This window comes from Giraffa tippelskirchi, chromosome 1, assembly GCF_054371585.1.
Source record: "Giraffa tippelskirchi isolate mGirTip1 chromosome 1, T2T-mGirTip1v1.2.pri, whole genome shotgun sequence".
NCBI lineage: Eukaryota > Metazoa > Chordata > Mammalia > Artiodactyla > Giraffidae > Giraffa > Giraffa tippelskirchi.
The window spans coordinates 108067298-108083385 of NC_137275.1; the positions used below are offsets into that span (position 1 = coordinate 108067298).

A 16088-nucleotide genomic window follows, 5' to 3' on the forward strand; every position below is an offset into this window, starting at 1 on the left:
AAATGTGGGAGAGCAGGGTTCGATCCCTGGGTCTGGAAGATCCTCTGGAGAAGGAAATGGCAAGCCACTGCAGTACCCTTGCCTGGAAAATCCCATGGACAGAGGAGCCAGGTAGGCTACAGTCCATGAGGTCACAAAAGAGTGGACATGACCGAGAGACATCACTTTCACTTTCAAACTGTGAATTATATTTATCATCACTATCAAAGAGCTAAAGTCAGCAATAATTACAGTTCTTTGACAAATCTGAAATATTAATATGTGAATGTTTTTCTTTCTATTGTTTATTTATTTATGTTTTAAATAGAGTTGATTTACAATGTTTTGTAATTTTCAGTTGTACAGCAGATACATTCAATTCAGTTCAGATGATCAGTCGTGTCTGACTCTTTGCGGCCCCACGAACCACAGCACGCCAGGCCTCCCTGTCCACCACCAACTTATGAGTTCCCCCAAACACATGTCCATTGAGTCGGTGATGCCATCCAACCATCTCATCCTCTATCGTCCCATTCTTCTCTTGCCCTCAATCCTTCCCAACATCAAGGTCTTTTCAAATGAGTCAGCTCTTCACATCAGGTGACCAAAGTATTGGAGTTTCAGCTTCAACATCGGCCTACCAGTGAACACCCAGGACCGATCTCCTTTAGGATGGACTGGTTAGATCTCCTTGCAGTCCAAGGGACTCTCGAAAGTCTTCTCCAACATCACACTTCAAAAGCATCATCTATCTCTTTGGCGCTCAGCTTTCTTTAGAGTCCAACTCTCACATCCATACATGACTACTGGAAAAACCATAGCCTTGACTAGACAGACCTTTGCAGACAAAGTAATGTCTCTGCTTTTTGATATGCTGTCTGGTTTGGTCATATTCTGGTTTGGTCATATTGGTCATTGGTGATATTCGTTTGGTCATAACTTTCCTTCCAGAGAGTAAGCGTCTTTTAATTTCATGGCTGCAATCACCTTCTGCAGTGATTTTGGAGCCCAGAAAAATAAGTCTGACACTGTTTCCACTGTTTCCCCATCTATTTCCCATGAAGTGATGGGATCGGATGCCATGATCTTAGTTTTCTGAATGTTGAGCTTTAAGCCAACTTTTTCACTCTCCTCTCTCACTTTCATCAAGAGGCTCTTTAGTTCTTCATTTTCTGCCATAAGGATGGTGTCATCTGTATACCTGAGGTTATTGATATTTCTCCTGGCAATCTTGATTCCAGCTTGTGCTTCCTGCAGCCCAGCATTTCTCATGATGTACTCTGAATATAAGTTAAATAAGCAGAGTGACAGTATACAGCCTTGACGTCCTCCTTTTCCTGTTTGGAACCAGTCTGTTGTTCCATGTCCTGTTCTAACTGTTGCTTCCTGACTTGCATACAGGTTTCTCAAGAGGCAGGTCAGGTGGTCTGGTGTTCCCATCTCTTTCAGGATTTTCCACAGTTTATTGTGATCCACACAATCAAAGGCTTTGGCATAGTCAATAAAGCAGAAGCAGATATTCTTTTGGAACTCTCTTGCTTTTTCAATGATCCATCGGATGTTGGCAATTTGATCTCTGGTTCATCCGCCTTTTCTGAAACCAGCTTGAACATCTGGAAGTTCATGGTTCACGTATTGCTGAAGCCTGGCTTGGAGAATTTTAAGCATTATTTACTAGCGTGTGAGATGAGTGCAATTATGCGGTAGTTTGAACATTTTTGGCATTGCCTTTCTTGGAATTGAAATGAAAACTGACCTTTTCCAGTCCTGTGGCCACTGCTGAGTTTTGCAAATTTGCTGGCATTTTTTTTCACATTTTATTATTATATATATATATATATTTTTTTAATATTTTTTAACTTTACAATATTGTATTTGTTTTGCTATACATTGTCATGAATCCACCATGGGTGTACATGTTTTTCCCTTCCAGAACCCACCTCCCACATCCCTCCCCATCCCATCCCTCCGGGTCGTCCTCAAAAAACTGGAAATAGAACTGCCATATGACCCAACAATCCCACTGCTGGGCATACACACTGAGGAAACTAGAATTGAAAGAGACACGTGTACCCCAGTGTTCATTGCAGCACTGTTTATAATAGCCGGGACATGGAAGCAGCCTAGATGCCCATCAGCAGATGAATGGATAAGGAAGCTGTGGTACATATACACAATGGAATATTATTCAGCCATTAAAAAGAATACATTTGAATCAGTTCTAATGAGATGGATGAAACTGGAGCCTATTATACAGAGTGAAGTAAGCCAGAAAGAAAAACACCAATACAGTATACTAACACATATATGTGGTATTTAGTTAACTGGTAAAGATAACCCTGTATGCGAGACATCAAAAGAGACACAGACAAATAGAACAGTATTATGGACTCTATGGGAGAGAGTGAGGGCGGGGTGATATGGGAGAATGGCATTGAAGTATGTAAATTAGCATATGGGAAATGAATCTCCAGTCCAGGTTCAATGCATGATACCGGGCTCTCGGGGCTGGTTCTGGCATATTGAGTGCAGCACTTTCACAGCATCATCTTTCAGGATTTGAAACAGCTCAACTGGAATTCCATCACCTCCCCTAGCTTTGTTCGTAGTGATGGTTCCTAAGGCCCACTTGACTTCAGATTCTAGGATGTCTGGCTCTAGGTGAGTGATCACACCATTATAATTATTTGGGTCATGAAGATCTTTTTTGTACAGGTCTTCTGTGTATTCTTGCCACCTCTTCTTAATATCTTCTGCTTCTGTTAGGTCCATACAATTTCTGTCCTTTATTGAGCCCATCTTTGCATGAAATGTTCCCTTGGTATCTCTAATTTTCTTGAAGAGATCTCTAGTCTTTCCCATTCTATCGTTTTCCTCTATTTCTTTGCACTGATCACTGAAGAAGGCTTTCTTATCTCTCCATGCTATTGTTTGGAACTCTGCATTTAAATGGGTATATCGTTCATTTTCTCCTTTGCTTTTTGCTTCCCTTATTTTCAAAGCTATTTGTAAGGCCTCTTCAGACAGCCATTTTGCTTTTTTGCATTTCTTTTTCTTGGGGATGGTCTTGATTCCTGTCTCCTGTACAATGTTGTGAACCTCCATTGATAGTTCATCAGGCACTCTGTCTATGAGATCTAGGCCATTAAATCTATTTCTCACTTCAACTGTATAATCATAAGATATTTGATTTAGGTCATGCTTGAATTGTCTAGTGGTTTAGCAGATACATTAGGTTGGACAAAATCTTCATTGATATATATATATATATACACACATACACACACACACACACACACACACACACACACACACATACATATTTATGTATGCAAAATCTAATCTCTAAGACAATTTTTTCTTCCCTCCAGAAATATTTTCCAAAATATCAAATGAGTTGCAAGAAGTGAGTGGAGAAGGAAATGGCACCCCACTCCAGTGTTTTTGCCTGGAGAATCTCGGGGACAGGGGAACCTGGTGTGCTGCCGTCTATGGGGTTGCACAGAGTCGGACACGACTGATGTGACTTAACAGCAGCAGCAGCAGCAGCAGCAATAAGTGAGAATAATTTTTTCATTCTTTTTTGACTTCTAAATTCTAAGTGAGCGTAAAATTCAAGTCTTCTTAATTTTCATTTGAGGCTATTGAATTGCCAAATCAGAGTTCATAAGTGATCTAAGAATGAAAACTAAATTATTTCCTGGAACTTATGCTATTTTTTATAATATTGCATTACTTTACACCCGGTCAAACAATGTTCATCCATATAAGATTTTTGTCTGATTAGATAATTTGAATTTTTTACTCAACTTTAAATGTTTTATTTTTCATTAGAAACTACCATTATCCTATTCCACACTTTCCTCATGGCACTTTTCACTTAAAGAAGTGAATAAAGATTCCTGAAAGTGTAAATCAAAGGGTTTATCAAGGGAGTTAGGATGGTGTAAAATATGGCTACCATTTTGTCAAAGGGTAAAGAATATGAAGGTCATACATACATAAATATGCACGGGATAAAGAACAAAACCACAACAGCAATGTGAGATCCTCAGTTGGAGAGGGCTTTCTTCTGCCCTTCAGAGCTATGTATTCTCAGAGACAGCAGGATGACCCCATAGGAGACAAGCAACAAGGAGAAGATTAAGATGCCAAAAAACCCACTGTTGGTGACTACCAAAAGGCCAAAGATGTGAGTGTCAGCGCAGGCAAGCTCCAGCAGTGGGTACAAGTCACACATGAAGTGATCGATGACGTTGGGGCCACAGAAGAGCAGCTGGAAAGTGAAGAAAATCTGTATCATGGAATGCAGGAAGACCCCTGTCCAGACTACCGCCATCAGAAGGACACAGAGTCTACGGTTCATGATAGAAGAATAGTGCAAGGGTTTGCAGATAGCCACATAGCGGTCATAGGCATGGCGCTGAGGACAATCACCTCCACCCCAGCAAAGAAGTGTTCAGCAAAGAGCTGGGTCATGAAGCCTTCGAAAGAAGTGGTTTTCCTCCAAAGGAGAGAGTCCACAATCATCTTTGGGACAATGACAGAGGAGAAGCATGCATCCAGGAAGGACAGAAAAGCCAGGAAGAAGTACATGGGGGAGCCACAGAGTGCTGGGCTGCTACTGATGGTCATCACAATTAGCAAGTTGTCCCCGACAGTTGCACTGTAAATGAACAAAAAAACAACAAATATTATTTTCTGCATGGTTGGATTCTGTGAAAGCCCCAGGAGGACAAACTCAGTTACGAAGCTTTGGTTTTGCATAATTTCCAAGGAAAAGGTGAAAGGTACCACAGTGAGCATGTAGAATCTAGTTAGAGAAAAAGACAAATGTCAGACCGGTTTTGGGAGTCATCATAGTCATCAACAAATTGGTGCATCCATGTGAAAAATTGACTTATGTTCTTGTGCTTGCTTTTTCATTGAGAACACAAAGCTAGAAATGTGTTGAAGGTGGTAGGAGGATATCAGGAAGAATTGAAGTTTAGATAAATTGTTAAATGTTTTAAGACAGAGCTTCAATGTAGGAGAAGGGTAGGGATCCATCTGGGGTGGGGATAAGAAATCGTTATTATATCAACTGCTAACTCTGGTCATATGTTAATAGTAGTGGTTTCCTGGAGTGAACTGTGAGAAGAGTTCTGAAGCTACATCCATGATCTGAGGAAAGGAAAAGAGCAGTTTATTGGTCATGCCTGCCATGTGCATGGATGGGAGAAGGGGAAGTTGCATGCCATCCATGATCAGGTGACTTCCTTATCTCTAGGTAGAAGGAAAAATTAGACAAAACTGGAGTAGTGCTTGGATCATGGCTATACTCCAAATTATTTCCTTAAAGTCTAAAAAAAAAAATGAGACTTTAAAGTCAACAAATTCATTATTCAGAAAAAAAAAAAAAAAGAAATATCACCTTGCTGTAGACCAATACATAATAAATATGCGTGTGTTAAGTTGGCTTTCTTTTCACTCATTATTTTAAAACAAGAATGCTGCTGCGGCTGCGGCTGCTGCTGCTAAGTCGCTTCAGTCATGTCCAACTCTGTGCGACCCCATAGATGGCAGCCCACCAGACTCCCCCGTCCCTGGGATTCTCCAGGCAAGAATACTGAAGTGGGTTGCCATTTCCTTCTCCAATGCACGAAAGTGAAAAGTGAAAGTGAAGTCGCTCAGTCGTGTCCGACTCTTCGCGACCCCATGGACTGCAGCCTACCAGGCTCCTCTGTCCTTGGGATTTTCCAGGCAAGAGTACTGAAGTGGGGTGCCACTGCCTTCTCCGAAAACAAGAATAGAAGCTGACAAAAATAAGTAATACCTACTAATATGTACTGTTATGATGACTAAGTTAAATAATGTAAGGAAGCAGTTGTTCAGAGTTAAGTGGCTAGGAAACAGTCCACGTTAGATCTTATTACCCAGTTTTACTGGTAGGAAGCCCATGCTTAAACAGATAAAATTAAAGAAATAACAGATACTGGCTCTGGAGTTTTAACCCAGAAACTTTGACTTCAGCATGGAAGTGACTGACTCTATAGGGAAAGAAGCAAAAATTTTTCTAGCAAGAGCAGGAGGGGCTTCTCTCGAGTCTCCATTCACTGTAGAGGTTATAACCTGATTCCTCTGTTCATGTTTGACTGATGCTTCTTGATGAATGACACAGAGCCAGTGATGTAGAATCAGAAGGTAATGACCAGATTATTTACAGATACAAACTGACAGTAACCACAGAGGTAAGGAATAGAAACAGAATGCTGACTATAGCCAGAGCCTGAGGCTTTATTAATTGCTAAGTATTTATTCAAGGTGACTCAATCAGATCAAGCAGTACTCACAAGTGTGTGTCTGTTGACTTACTTACAGTATGACTTACTGTAGTGTAGGGATATTCACATATAACATCCCTACCCATTTCATACGATTATAATGAGGGTCAAATTGGAAAATGTGAAATTGCTGCTTATGATAAAATGCTCTTACTGATTTTAGTGACTCTTCTCTCACTTAAAAAAGCAAACAGGTTACCCACATAAAGCTTTTCCATTACTCATCCAGATATTACTCCAACTTTTGACTTCATTTCTTATAGCAAGACACAGCTTTGAAGAATGACTGTCCTTTGTTGCTGTTTAGTTGTTCAGTTATGTCTGACTCTTTGTGATCCCATGGACTGTAGCCTGTCAGGCTCCTCTGTTCATAGGATTTCCCAGACAAGAACCTCGGAGTGGGTTGTCATTTCCTTCTCCAGGGGATCTTCCCTATGCAGGGATTGAACCCGTATCTCCTGCATTGGCAGGTGGATTCTTTACTGATAAACAACCAGGGAAATATGATTGTGTCCTTCCCTGTATATATGAGAAATTCATGAGTCAAGTGGCAAGTGAGTGTGTGTGTGTGTGTGTGTGTGTGTGTGTACATACACATACTATCTATGCTTGTTATATAGGGAAGTAAAAGAATAATTGGGCTTTCTGAAAGAATTAAAAATGAGTTGATTTTTATGAATGACACTGACAGCTAACAAAAATGATTGAAAATATGAATAAAACTAGCAAATATACAGACGTATATACAACACGTCTTTTTACTTACTTTAAAACAAATTGTTTCCAGGGTACTAGGCATTCCTAAACAGCGTCTGTACTCTGAACTCCATATTCAGGTATGTCATCAAGCAAACAAGAGCATGAGAAAAACCTTATAAGATCATTGGATCAGTTAATGACTATATATTAAAGAGTAAAAACTATCAATATATGCAGAGACACTGAAATGAAATAAAGACACCAGGTCCAGATTCATAGAGACCTAGGTTCAAATCCAAGCTCTTGTACTAAGTTATATTATGTGGTGAGAAAAGTTACTTAAAATTCTCAAGAGCTCAGATTCTATTCTGTAATGATGTATAATAACAATACCTATTGATAAGATTCTTAGAAGAATCAGATAAGGCAATATTGATATTCATAAAACCATTAATGCAGTTAGATGCACTGGAGAAAATTGCCATCAGTGAGAAAAAGCTTCCAGAGCCTTTGACGCAGAGCAGAAATGACAATCCTTTAACTCCTAATTTCTGCTTTACCATGATCTAGGCTTACAAATATCTTTACTCATCCTTTTACATATTCACAAATATAAAATAGTTTTATTGGTTACCACAATGGAGATAAGGTATCATTTAAATTTGCAACAATTTTAAGTCTTTAATAATCCCTGAATACAATTTTATAGTCTTCAGACCCTCATGTGTGCGTGTGTGGGTGCTAAGTTGCTTCAGTTGTGTCCAACTTTTTGTGGCCTTATGGACTGTAACCTGCCAGGCCCCTCTGTCCATGGGATTCTCCAGGCAAGAATTTTGGAATGGATTGTTGTGCCCTTCTCCAAGGGATCTTGCCGACCCAGGGATCAAACTTTCATCCCTTCTATCTCCTGGATTTGCAGGCAGATTCTTTACCATTAGCATCACCTAGGAAGCCCAAATCCTCAGCTGTCCACTTCTTTTACAGGTAGTGTCACTGTACAAAGGAAATCAAATAATACAAACAGTGGAGAGAAAGAGCAAGGCTCTGTATTAATCTAACAAGTAATTCTCAGGCTCTGTACTTCCCTAATCTGAGAAGTTTCTAAGAAATACTATTTTAGAATCAAATGCTCATTAAATACGAACAAATCAAAATGCTCTTTTTTTTAGATAAAAGGAATTTCCAAAATTCCTGTTAAAACTTAGGCAATAGAGAGGACAATGTCCTCAGAGTTTATGATCACAAGGTTTATGATTAGAAAGTATTTAAAAGGTAATTAAACATACTGTGTTGTCCTGGATTGACCCCTAGAACAGAAAAGTGATAGAAGTGGAAAAGTTAGTGAAACGTGATTAAAATCTTGTGCTTCTTTAAGAGTAATATAATCAATGTTCATTCCACAGTCTTGACAAATATACTATTAGTAATGTTAAATGATATTTATTAGGGGAAATAATTGAGGAGTAGACAGAAGCTCCGTATTATCTTGGCAACTTTTCTATTAATCCAAAATTATTCCAAAATGAAAAGTTAATTAAAATAATATAATAATTGTTCAGTTTCCAATATAAAAATCTAGAAGCTACAGATTTATAGTCATGTGTCACTGAAGAAACCAGAAGCTTCTGAGTCCTCTCCGATAAAATAGAGTACCATTTGTTCAAGCTGTTGACCTGTGAGAGTCAAATAAGACAGTTACTATGAATTGCTTTGTAATGTATAGTTCAAAAGGAAGATGTGGAATATTGATGTAAACTTTATTTTTTTTAATAGTGTTTATACATACAAAGTGCACTGAAGGATCTATCATAAGAATAAAACAGATTTCTAAGTCAGGTTTTTAAAAAAACGGTGTCTTCTAAATTGCAATGAAACAGCTTCATTCATATTATCTAATTGGGAAATGTTTTAGCAAATACTTTTAGAGTCATAAAAATGACTATATTTTTTATACAAGTAACCCCAACACTAAAAATTATTCTAAGAGTGAAATAAAGTGATGTAAGATCTTCACAACCCAGATAATCACGATGGTGTGATCACTCACCTAGAGCCAGACATCCTGGAATGTGAAGTCAAGTGGGCCTTAGAAAGTATCACTACGAACAAAGCTAGTGGAGGTGATGGAATTCCAGTTGAGCTATTTCAAATCCTGAAAGATGATGCTGTGAAAGTGCTACACTCAATATGCCAGCAAATTGGGAAAACTCAGCAGTGACCACAGGACTGGAAAAGGTCAGTTTTTGTTCCAATCCCAAAGAAAGGCAATGCCAAAGGATGCTCAAACTACTGCACAATTGCACTCATCTCACATGCTAGTAAAGGAGTGCTCAAAATTCTCCAAGCCAGGCTTCAGCAATACGTGAACCATGAACTTCCAGATGTTCAAGCTGGTTTTAGAAAAGGCAGAGGAACCAGAGATCAAATTGCCAATATCCGCTGGATCATCGAAAAAGCAAGAGAGTTCCAGAAAAACACCTATTTCTGCTTTATTGACTATGCCAAAGCCTTTGACTGTGTGGATCACAATAAACTGTGGAAAATTCTGAAAGAGATGGGAATACCAGACCATCTGACCTGTCTCTTGAGAAACCTGTATGCAGGTCAGGAAGCAACAGTTAGAACTGGACATGAAACACCAAACTGGTTCCAAATAGGAAAAGGAGTACGTCAAGGCTGTATATTGTCACTCTGCTGATTTAACTTATATGCAGAGTACATCATGAGAAACGCTGGGCTGGAAGAAACACAAGCTGGAATCAAGATTGCCGAGAGAAATATCAATAACCTCAGATATGCAGATGACACCACCCTTATGGCAGAAAGGGAAGAAGAACTAAAGAGCCTCTTGATGAAAGTGAAAGAGGAGAGTGAAAAAGTTGGCTTAAAGCTCAATGTTCAGAAAACTAAGATCCTGGCATCTAGTCCCATCACTTCATGGGAAATAGATGGGGAAACAGTGGAAACAGTGTCAGACTTGATTTTTGGGGGCTCCAAAATCACTGCTGATGGTGATTGCAGCCATGAAATTAAAAGATGCTTACTCCTTGGAAGGAAGGTTATTGCCAACCTAGATAGCATATTTAAAAGCAGAGACATTACTTTGCCAACAAAAGTCCATCTAGTCAAGGCTATGGATTTTCCAGTGGTCATGTATGGATGTGAGAGTTGGATGGTGAGGAAAGCGGAGCGCCGCAGAATTGATGCTTTTGAACTGTGGTGTTGGAGAAGACTCTTGAGAGTCCCTTGGACTGCAAGGAGATCCAATCAATCCATCCTAAAGGAGATCAGTCCTGGGTGTTCATTGGAAAGACTGATGTTGCAGCTGAAACTCCAATACTTTGGCCACCTCATGTGAAGAGTTGACTCATTGGAAAAGACCCTAATGCTGGGTAGGATTGGGGGCAGGGGGAGAAGGGGACGACAGAGGATGAGATGGTTGGATGGCATAACCGACTCGATGGACATGGGTTTGGGTAGACTCCTGGAGTTGGTGATGGACAGAGAGGCCTGGCGTGCTGCAGTTCATGGGGTCGCAAAGAGTCGGACACGACTGAGCGACTGAACTGAACTGAACTGAATGCCTCCGTGACAATCTTCACAATGTGGCCAGTGGTCAGATCATTGTTTTGATGTTTTCACGTCATGACAGGAGGAGTTCTGTGAAGTGAGATGAATATAGAAATCCAACTCTAACAGACTTCATATTCTTTTTTACTTTATTGAGTTTCATTTCCCTCTTGCATACAATGGAGTGAAACTCGATCAACTAATACCTGTCCCTACGATAAGAGAGTTAAAGTTTGAAAAGAACCTGTCAAAATGTATGTCTCACGTTGGCTTTCAACACTAGTGAACTCACTTCAGTCTCTTAATGCCTAAAATTTTCACCAAATGAAAATTTCATGTTAAAACAAAATATCCTTATACACCAGATCCAGACATTCTATCTCATTAACTTTTTAGGAGAAATGTAACTATGCCTGATATATATATATTTATATATATATTTATATATATATTAATGAATCAAAAGAAGTCACATGGTAGTTGCTCCTCAGAAGAGATTATTGGGAATGAGAGAAAAGAAATCTCTAAACTTACAACCTGCAATACTTCACCCACTGAGATTCCATACAGCCTACACATCCTTCTTCAGTTCTGATACCTTCCAAGTTTTCTGTTGGAAATTTATAGTTCATGCAGCATTAATTTTCTCATTCCTCCATTGAGCCTCTGATATAGCCCCCTAAAACACAATCATTGGTCTTATTTTCTGTCTTCAAATCTTCCCTTTGGTCTTAGAGTAGAAACAACATTTACTTAAGACTTTTCTATTCACTGCCCTTGGATTACTCTCATTTCCTCTTACCTTCTCATCAGAATAAACCATATATCATTTAGTCTTGATTTGTTGAAAGGTTTAATTCTCACCAGAAATTTCAAACGACAATTTTAATAGATTAAATGCTGATTCTATCATTTTCCAGGCCTAGACATTGTGAGAAAAATTGCTGTTTCCTATGAATTTGAGATAATTATGCACAATTTACTAAACACCATCGTCCCAGTACCATGTTCAAGCATTACTCTATGTTCAAATTATGGAATAAATAGCTCCACTTCATCATTGAGTCTAAGAAAGTGACATCTGTGATAAGTAACATGGGTTTCTGTGTTGTAGTCAGAGAAGCTTAGATTTACAGTTATTAATAATGTAGGATGACCTGGTATTTGCCATGTATATAGAGGAGCATTACCGGTATTCCCAGCTTTCTGAAGTTAACTTTAAGCATTTGGTTTTTATGAAGAACAACATCAATACTTGATTTTACCAATTAAAAAAAATGGGATTTTTGTTTTTACAAAAGCCAACACAAGACTCCACAATCATACAAATGTTGAGGAGGTTTTAAATATTTCTTTTTTTTATTGAAGCACAGTTAGTTTGCAATGTTGGGTAAGTTTCAAGTGCACAGCAAGGTGATTTATTTACAAATATATATATCTATATATATATGTATAATATATATATATTCTTTTTTTCTTTTGTTTTAGATTAGTTTATTTTCTATTTTTTAACTTTACAATATTGTATTTGTTTTGCCATACATTGACATGAATCCACCATGGGTGTACATGTTTTCCCCTTCCAGAACCCCCCTTCCACCTCTCTCCCCATCCCATCCCTCCGGGTCATCCCGGTGCACCAGCCCCGAGCACCCTGTATCATGCATATATATATATATATATAGTCTATTTGAGATTCTTTTCCATTTTAGATTACCATTACCATACTAATGTTTCTTTGTAAAAGTGAAGTAGTATAACTTGAACTTTCAAAAAATGAATAAACTTGTACTGCCGAAGTATATCATAAAATGTGAGACAAAGCTACAACACATTAACACCATCTTCACAAAAGAGGTAAATCATTAAGATCACAGATAATTTTCTTATCTACATGAAAACACATACCACAGACAAAGCATTTGAAAGAAACTGAGTTAGAAGCCCTAGGTTGAAAGTTTGTAAGGGAACTTCATTCTAGAGTTATAGGTCCTGGACATACTTTATGGGAGAAGCATGTGTGATGTGAGGCAAGCAAATCAGTAAAACTGTCTTGGCTTCAATTTGCTTCCCTGTAAATTAGGAACAAAGATAATGAAACTACCAGTTTTGTTTGAGGATAAATCAACTGAAGTGAGTGTGCCTGGTAGATAATAAAGGGTTCACATAATGTACTTATATGAATCAGATCTACAGAGCAACAGCTTTGGAAATTGACCATATGCTTTTCAGTTGATACTTGAAAGAGATGTGTACTCTTGTTTCAAATGGTTCCTCAAGTCTTGGTATAAAAAATGAAAATGTTTTCTTTATATTCAATAAAAAATGTGATCCATAGTGATATTTAAGAAAAAGAGAGCAAATTAAGAGTAATTTCAAAATTTGTGCTCTATCTTCTCTATTAAAAAGAGAATCAGAGATAGATTGTAAAATATTCTTTCCTCCTTTTGTCAGTGACACTCATTTTGCTTTTGATAAATCCATAGTACAGGGAAAAATTAGCTATTATTCCCTCATTCAACTCCCTCTTCACTATGTATTTACCCAATATTTCTATCCAATGTTTGCTTTACCATAGGGTAAGTAAAAATGGAAAAAAAAATGAGATTAAAATCCTATGGAAAAGCCAATTTCATCAAAGTAACATATATGAGAAATCTGAAAAAGCAGCAGTAAGACTCTGGAGAAAAACTTCTTACTCTACAATTATCAAACTGTGGATTTAATGTTCTTTTCATTGCCTATTCTGAACCTATGAATACTGAAACCTTGGCAGTGTACATTAAAATATCAGTATGCCTACAATAATGCCTAGCCAAAATTAAAAAAAAAAAAAAAAAACCCGACAAGTATTAGTTCCTGGATCTCTCTCTCTCTCTTTTTAAATGATCTACAAAATTTCTTACTTTTATTTCACACTTTACAACAGGTATAGCCCTCTGAATGCATATAAACAATCGCTTTCTTGGCACCATGAACAGCCTAAGTCACTCTCCTCTTCAACAAACTCCTCATGACATTTTTCACCTCTGTGTTTCTCACTGTGTAAATGATAGGATTTCACATGGGAGTGAGGATTGCAAAGAACATAGCCACGAATTTGTCCACAGGGTAGGTGACCACAGGACGCATATAGGTGAATATACAGGGACCAAAAAAGGCACCACTACTGTGAAATGGGAGCCACGTGTAGAGAGGGCTTTGTGTCATGCTTCAGAGCCATGGGATTTCAGAGAGTGCAGGATAACTGTGTAGGAGATGAAGAGCATGATAAAAAAAAAACTAAACACATTTCTGCAGTGTTACCTGCCACCATGATGCCAAGCTTGTAGGTGTCACTGCAGGCGAGTTCCAGCAGTGAGAAGAAATTACACATGAAGTGATCAATGATGTCAGGACCACAGAAGGTCGAGTTGACAAAGAAAATAATCTGCACGGTGGCATGTAGGACCCCCTCAATCCAGGCCACCACCACCAGGAGCTGGCAGAGCCCCTGTCGCATGATGGTCGTGTAGCTCAGAGGCTTGCAGATGGCCACGTAGCGGTCATAGGACATGGAAATGAGAAGGATGATCTCTGAACCTCCCACTGTGTGTTCCAGAAAGATCTGAATCAGGCAGCCACTCCAGGAGATGGTTCTCCTCTGGTACAGCAGGTCAGTGATCAGTTTGGAGGTGGTGACAGAGGTGAAGATGCCATCTAAGAAGGACAAGTGAGTGAGAAAGAAGTACATGGGAACAGAAAGCATGGGGCTGAGAGAGATGGTGATGACAATGAGCAGGTTGGCCAACACAGTAAACAGGAAAATGAGCAAAAAGACAATGAAGAGAATTTTCTGCAAGTGTGGATTCTGTGTGAGTCCCAAGAGAACAAATTCAGTCACGTTGTTGGGAGGTGTGAGGACATCCATTTAGGAAGTAATACCTTCCTACGTCCTGAATTATCTACAAATAAGTAAAAAAAAAAAAAAAAAAAAAAACACACAAAAAAACCCCCAAAAAACGATACTGATTAACCATGAAAGAAATTTGATCTGAATTTCTTACAACAAAGGAAGAATGATTATTTTACTATGAACCATCTCCTTGTCACTTTTGTCTCAGTTCTTGTTTCAAGCCTTTTTAAAATTTTTCCAAGATGATTTCCATTTCTACAGACCCCTAGCACCTGTCACCTGTTAAACACCTTTAGAGCAATGTCTGGTGTGTAATTTATTGAGAAATCAGTGTTCTGTCTACGTAAGAGCTGGATTCTTCTCTTAGTTCAGCTCAAAGTGATTCTGCAAAGTCATCTCAGTGCCTCATGAGCCCTTCGCTCTGTCCATCAGCTTACAAACTATAATTTTCAGATGTATCTTGTAAGTTGAGAATTGCTACACACAGGTAGGAGTTATTTTCTATTCCATGTGAATTTACATTTGAACCCTCAGCTCTAACTGTGGAAAGAAATATAACATCGACAAGTATCTATCACAAGCATTGAATATAAGGAAATATGTATTGCACTGATGACACACTACAATTGGAACCATCCAGAACACTAAAGTTTTTCAGCTCTGTTTCCACTCTTAGCATGGGTGCCTGCATACTAAGTCACTTCAGTCGTGTCTAACTCTTTGTGACTGTATGGACTATAGCTTGCCAGGCTCCTCTGTCCATGGGATTCTCCAGACAAGAATACTAGAGTGAGTTGACATGCCCTTCTCCAGGAGATCTTCCCAACCCAGGGACTGAACCCACATCTCTTATGTGTCCTGAATTGGCAGGCGGGTTCTTTATCACTAGCACCACTTGGGGCTCTTACCATAGAATCTGCCACTATGGCTTCAGTGCCTGAAACCTATTAGGTGATGAGCAAATGTTTGATAAATTTCCATTCACCATGTGCAAATAGGGCTTCCTTGGTGGCTCAGCTGGTAAAGAATCTGCATGAAATGCAGAAGAACTGGGTTCAATCCCTGGGTCAGGAGGATCCCCTAGAGGAGAAAATGGCAACCCCTCTAGCATTCTTGCCTGGAGAATTCCATGGACAGAAGAGCTTGGCAGTCTATAGTCATGGGATTGCAAAGAGTGGGACACGACTGATAGACTAACATGGATAGGTAAATCATGACTGCGTCCCCTGACCATAAACCTAGAAGGATTTCAAGTGCTCTTTTTTTTTTTCCTGCTGAAGAGTGAAAAAGTTGGCTTAAAGCTCAACATTCAGAAAGCTAAGATCATGGCATCCGGTTCCATCACTTCATGGCAAATAGATGGGGAAACAGTGGAAACAGTGGCTGACTTTATTTTGGGGGGCTCCAAAATCACTGCAGATTGTGACTGAAGCCATGAAATTAAAAGATGCTTACGCCTTGGAAGGAAAGTTATGACCAACCTAGACAGTATATTAAAAAGCAGAGACATTACTTTGCCAACAAAGGTCCATCTAGTCAAGGCTATGTTTTTTCCAGTAGTCATATATGGATGTGAGAACTGGACTACAAAGAAAGCTGAGTGCCGAAGAATTGATGCTTTT

General features: G+C 38.9%; 3 protein-coding genes and 1 pseudogene across 10 annotated transcripts in view; 2 read left to right on the top strand and 2 right to left on the bottom strand.

Annotated features, from left to right (window-relative positions):
• The window catches only part of LOC145506617 (uncharacterized), a 150076-nt gene that overhangs the window by 22439 nt on the left and 111549 nt on the right, over positions 1–16088 (top strand). The gene's annotated exons all lie outside the window — the stretch shown is intronic.
• Positions 1–16088, top strand: part of LOC145506683 (uncharacterized) — an 82350-nt gene that overhangs the window by 9146 nt on the left and 57116 nt on the right. The gene's annotated exons all lie outside the window — the stretch shown is intronic.
• LOC145506201 (olfactory receptor 4C15-like) lies at positions 3800–5056 on the bottom strand (annotated as a pseudogene). Its single transcript, XR_014053615.1, has one exon. The product of XR_014053615.1 is annotated as an olfactory receptor 4C15-like (transcript).
• The window catches only part of LOC145505938 (neurotrypsin-like), a 74870-nt gene continuing 71231 nt past the window's right edge, over positions 12450–16088 (bottom strand). Inside the window, 1 exon segment of the mRNA XM_081489309.1 lies at positions 12450–14270. Within this exon segment, the coding sequence (XP_081345435.1) occupies positions 13801–14270 (470 nt within the window). The 3' untranslated portion in view covers positions 12450–13800.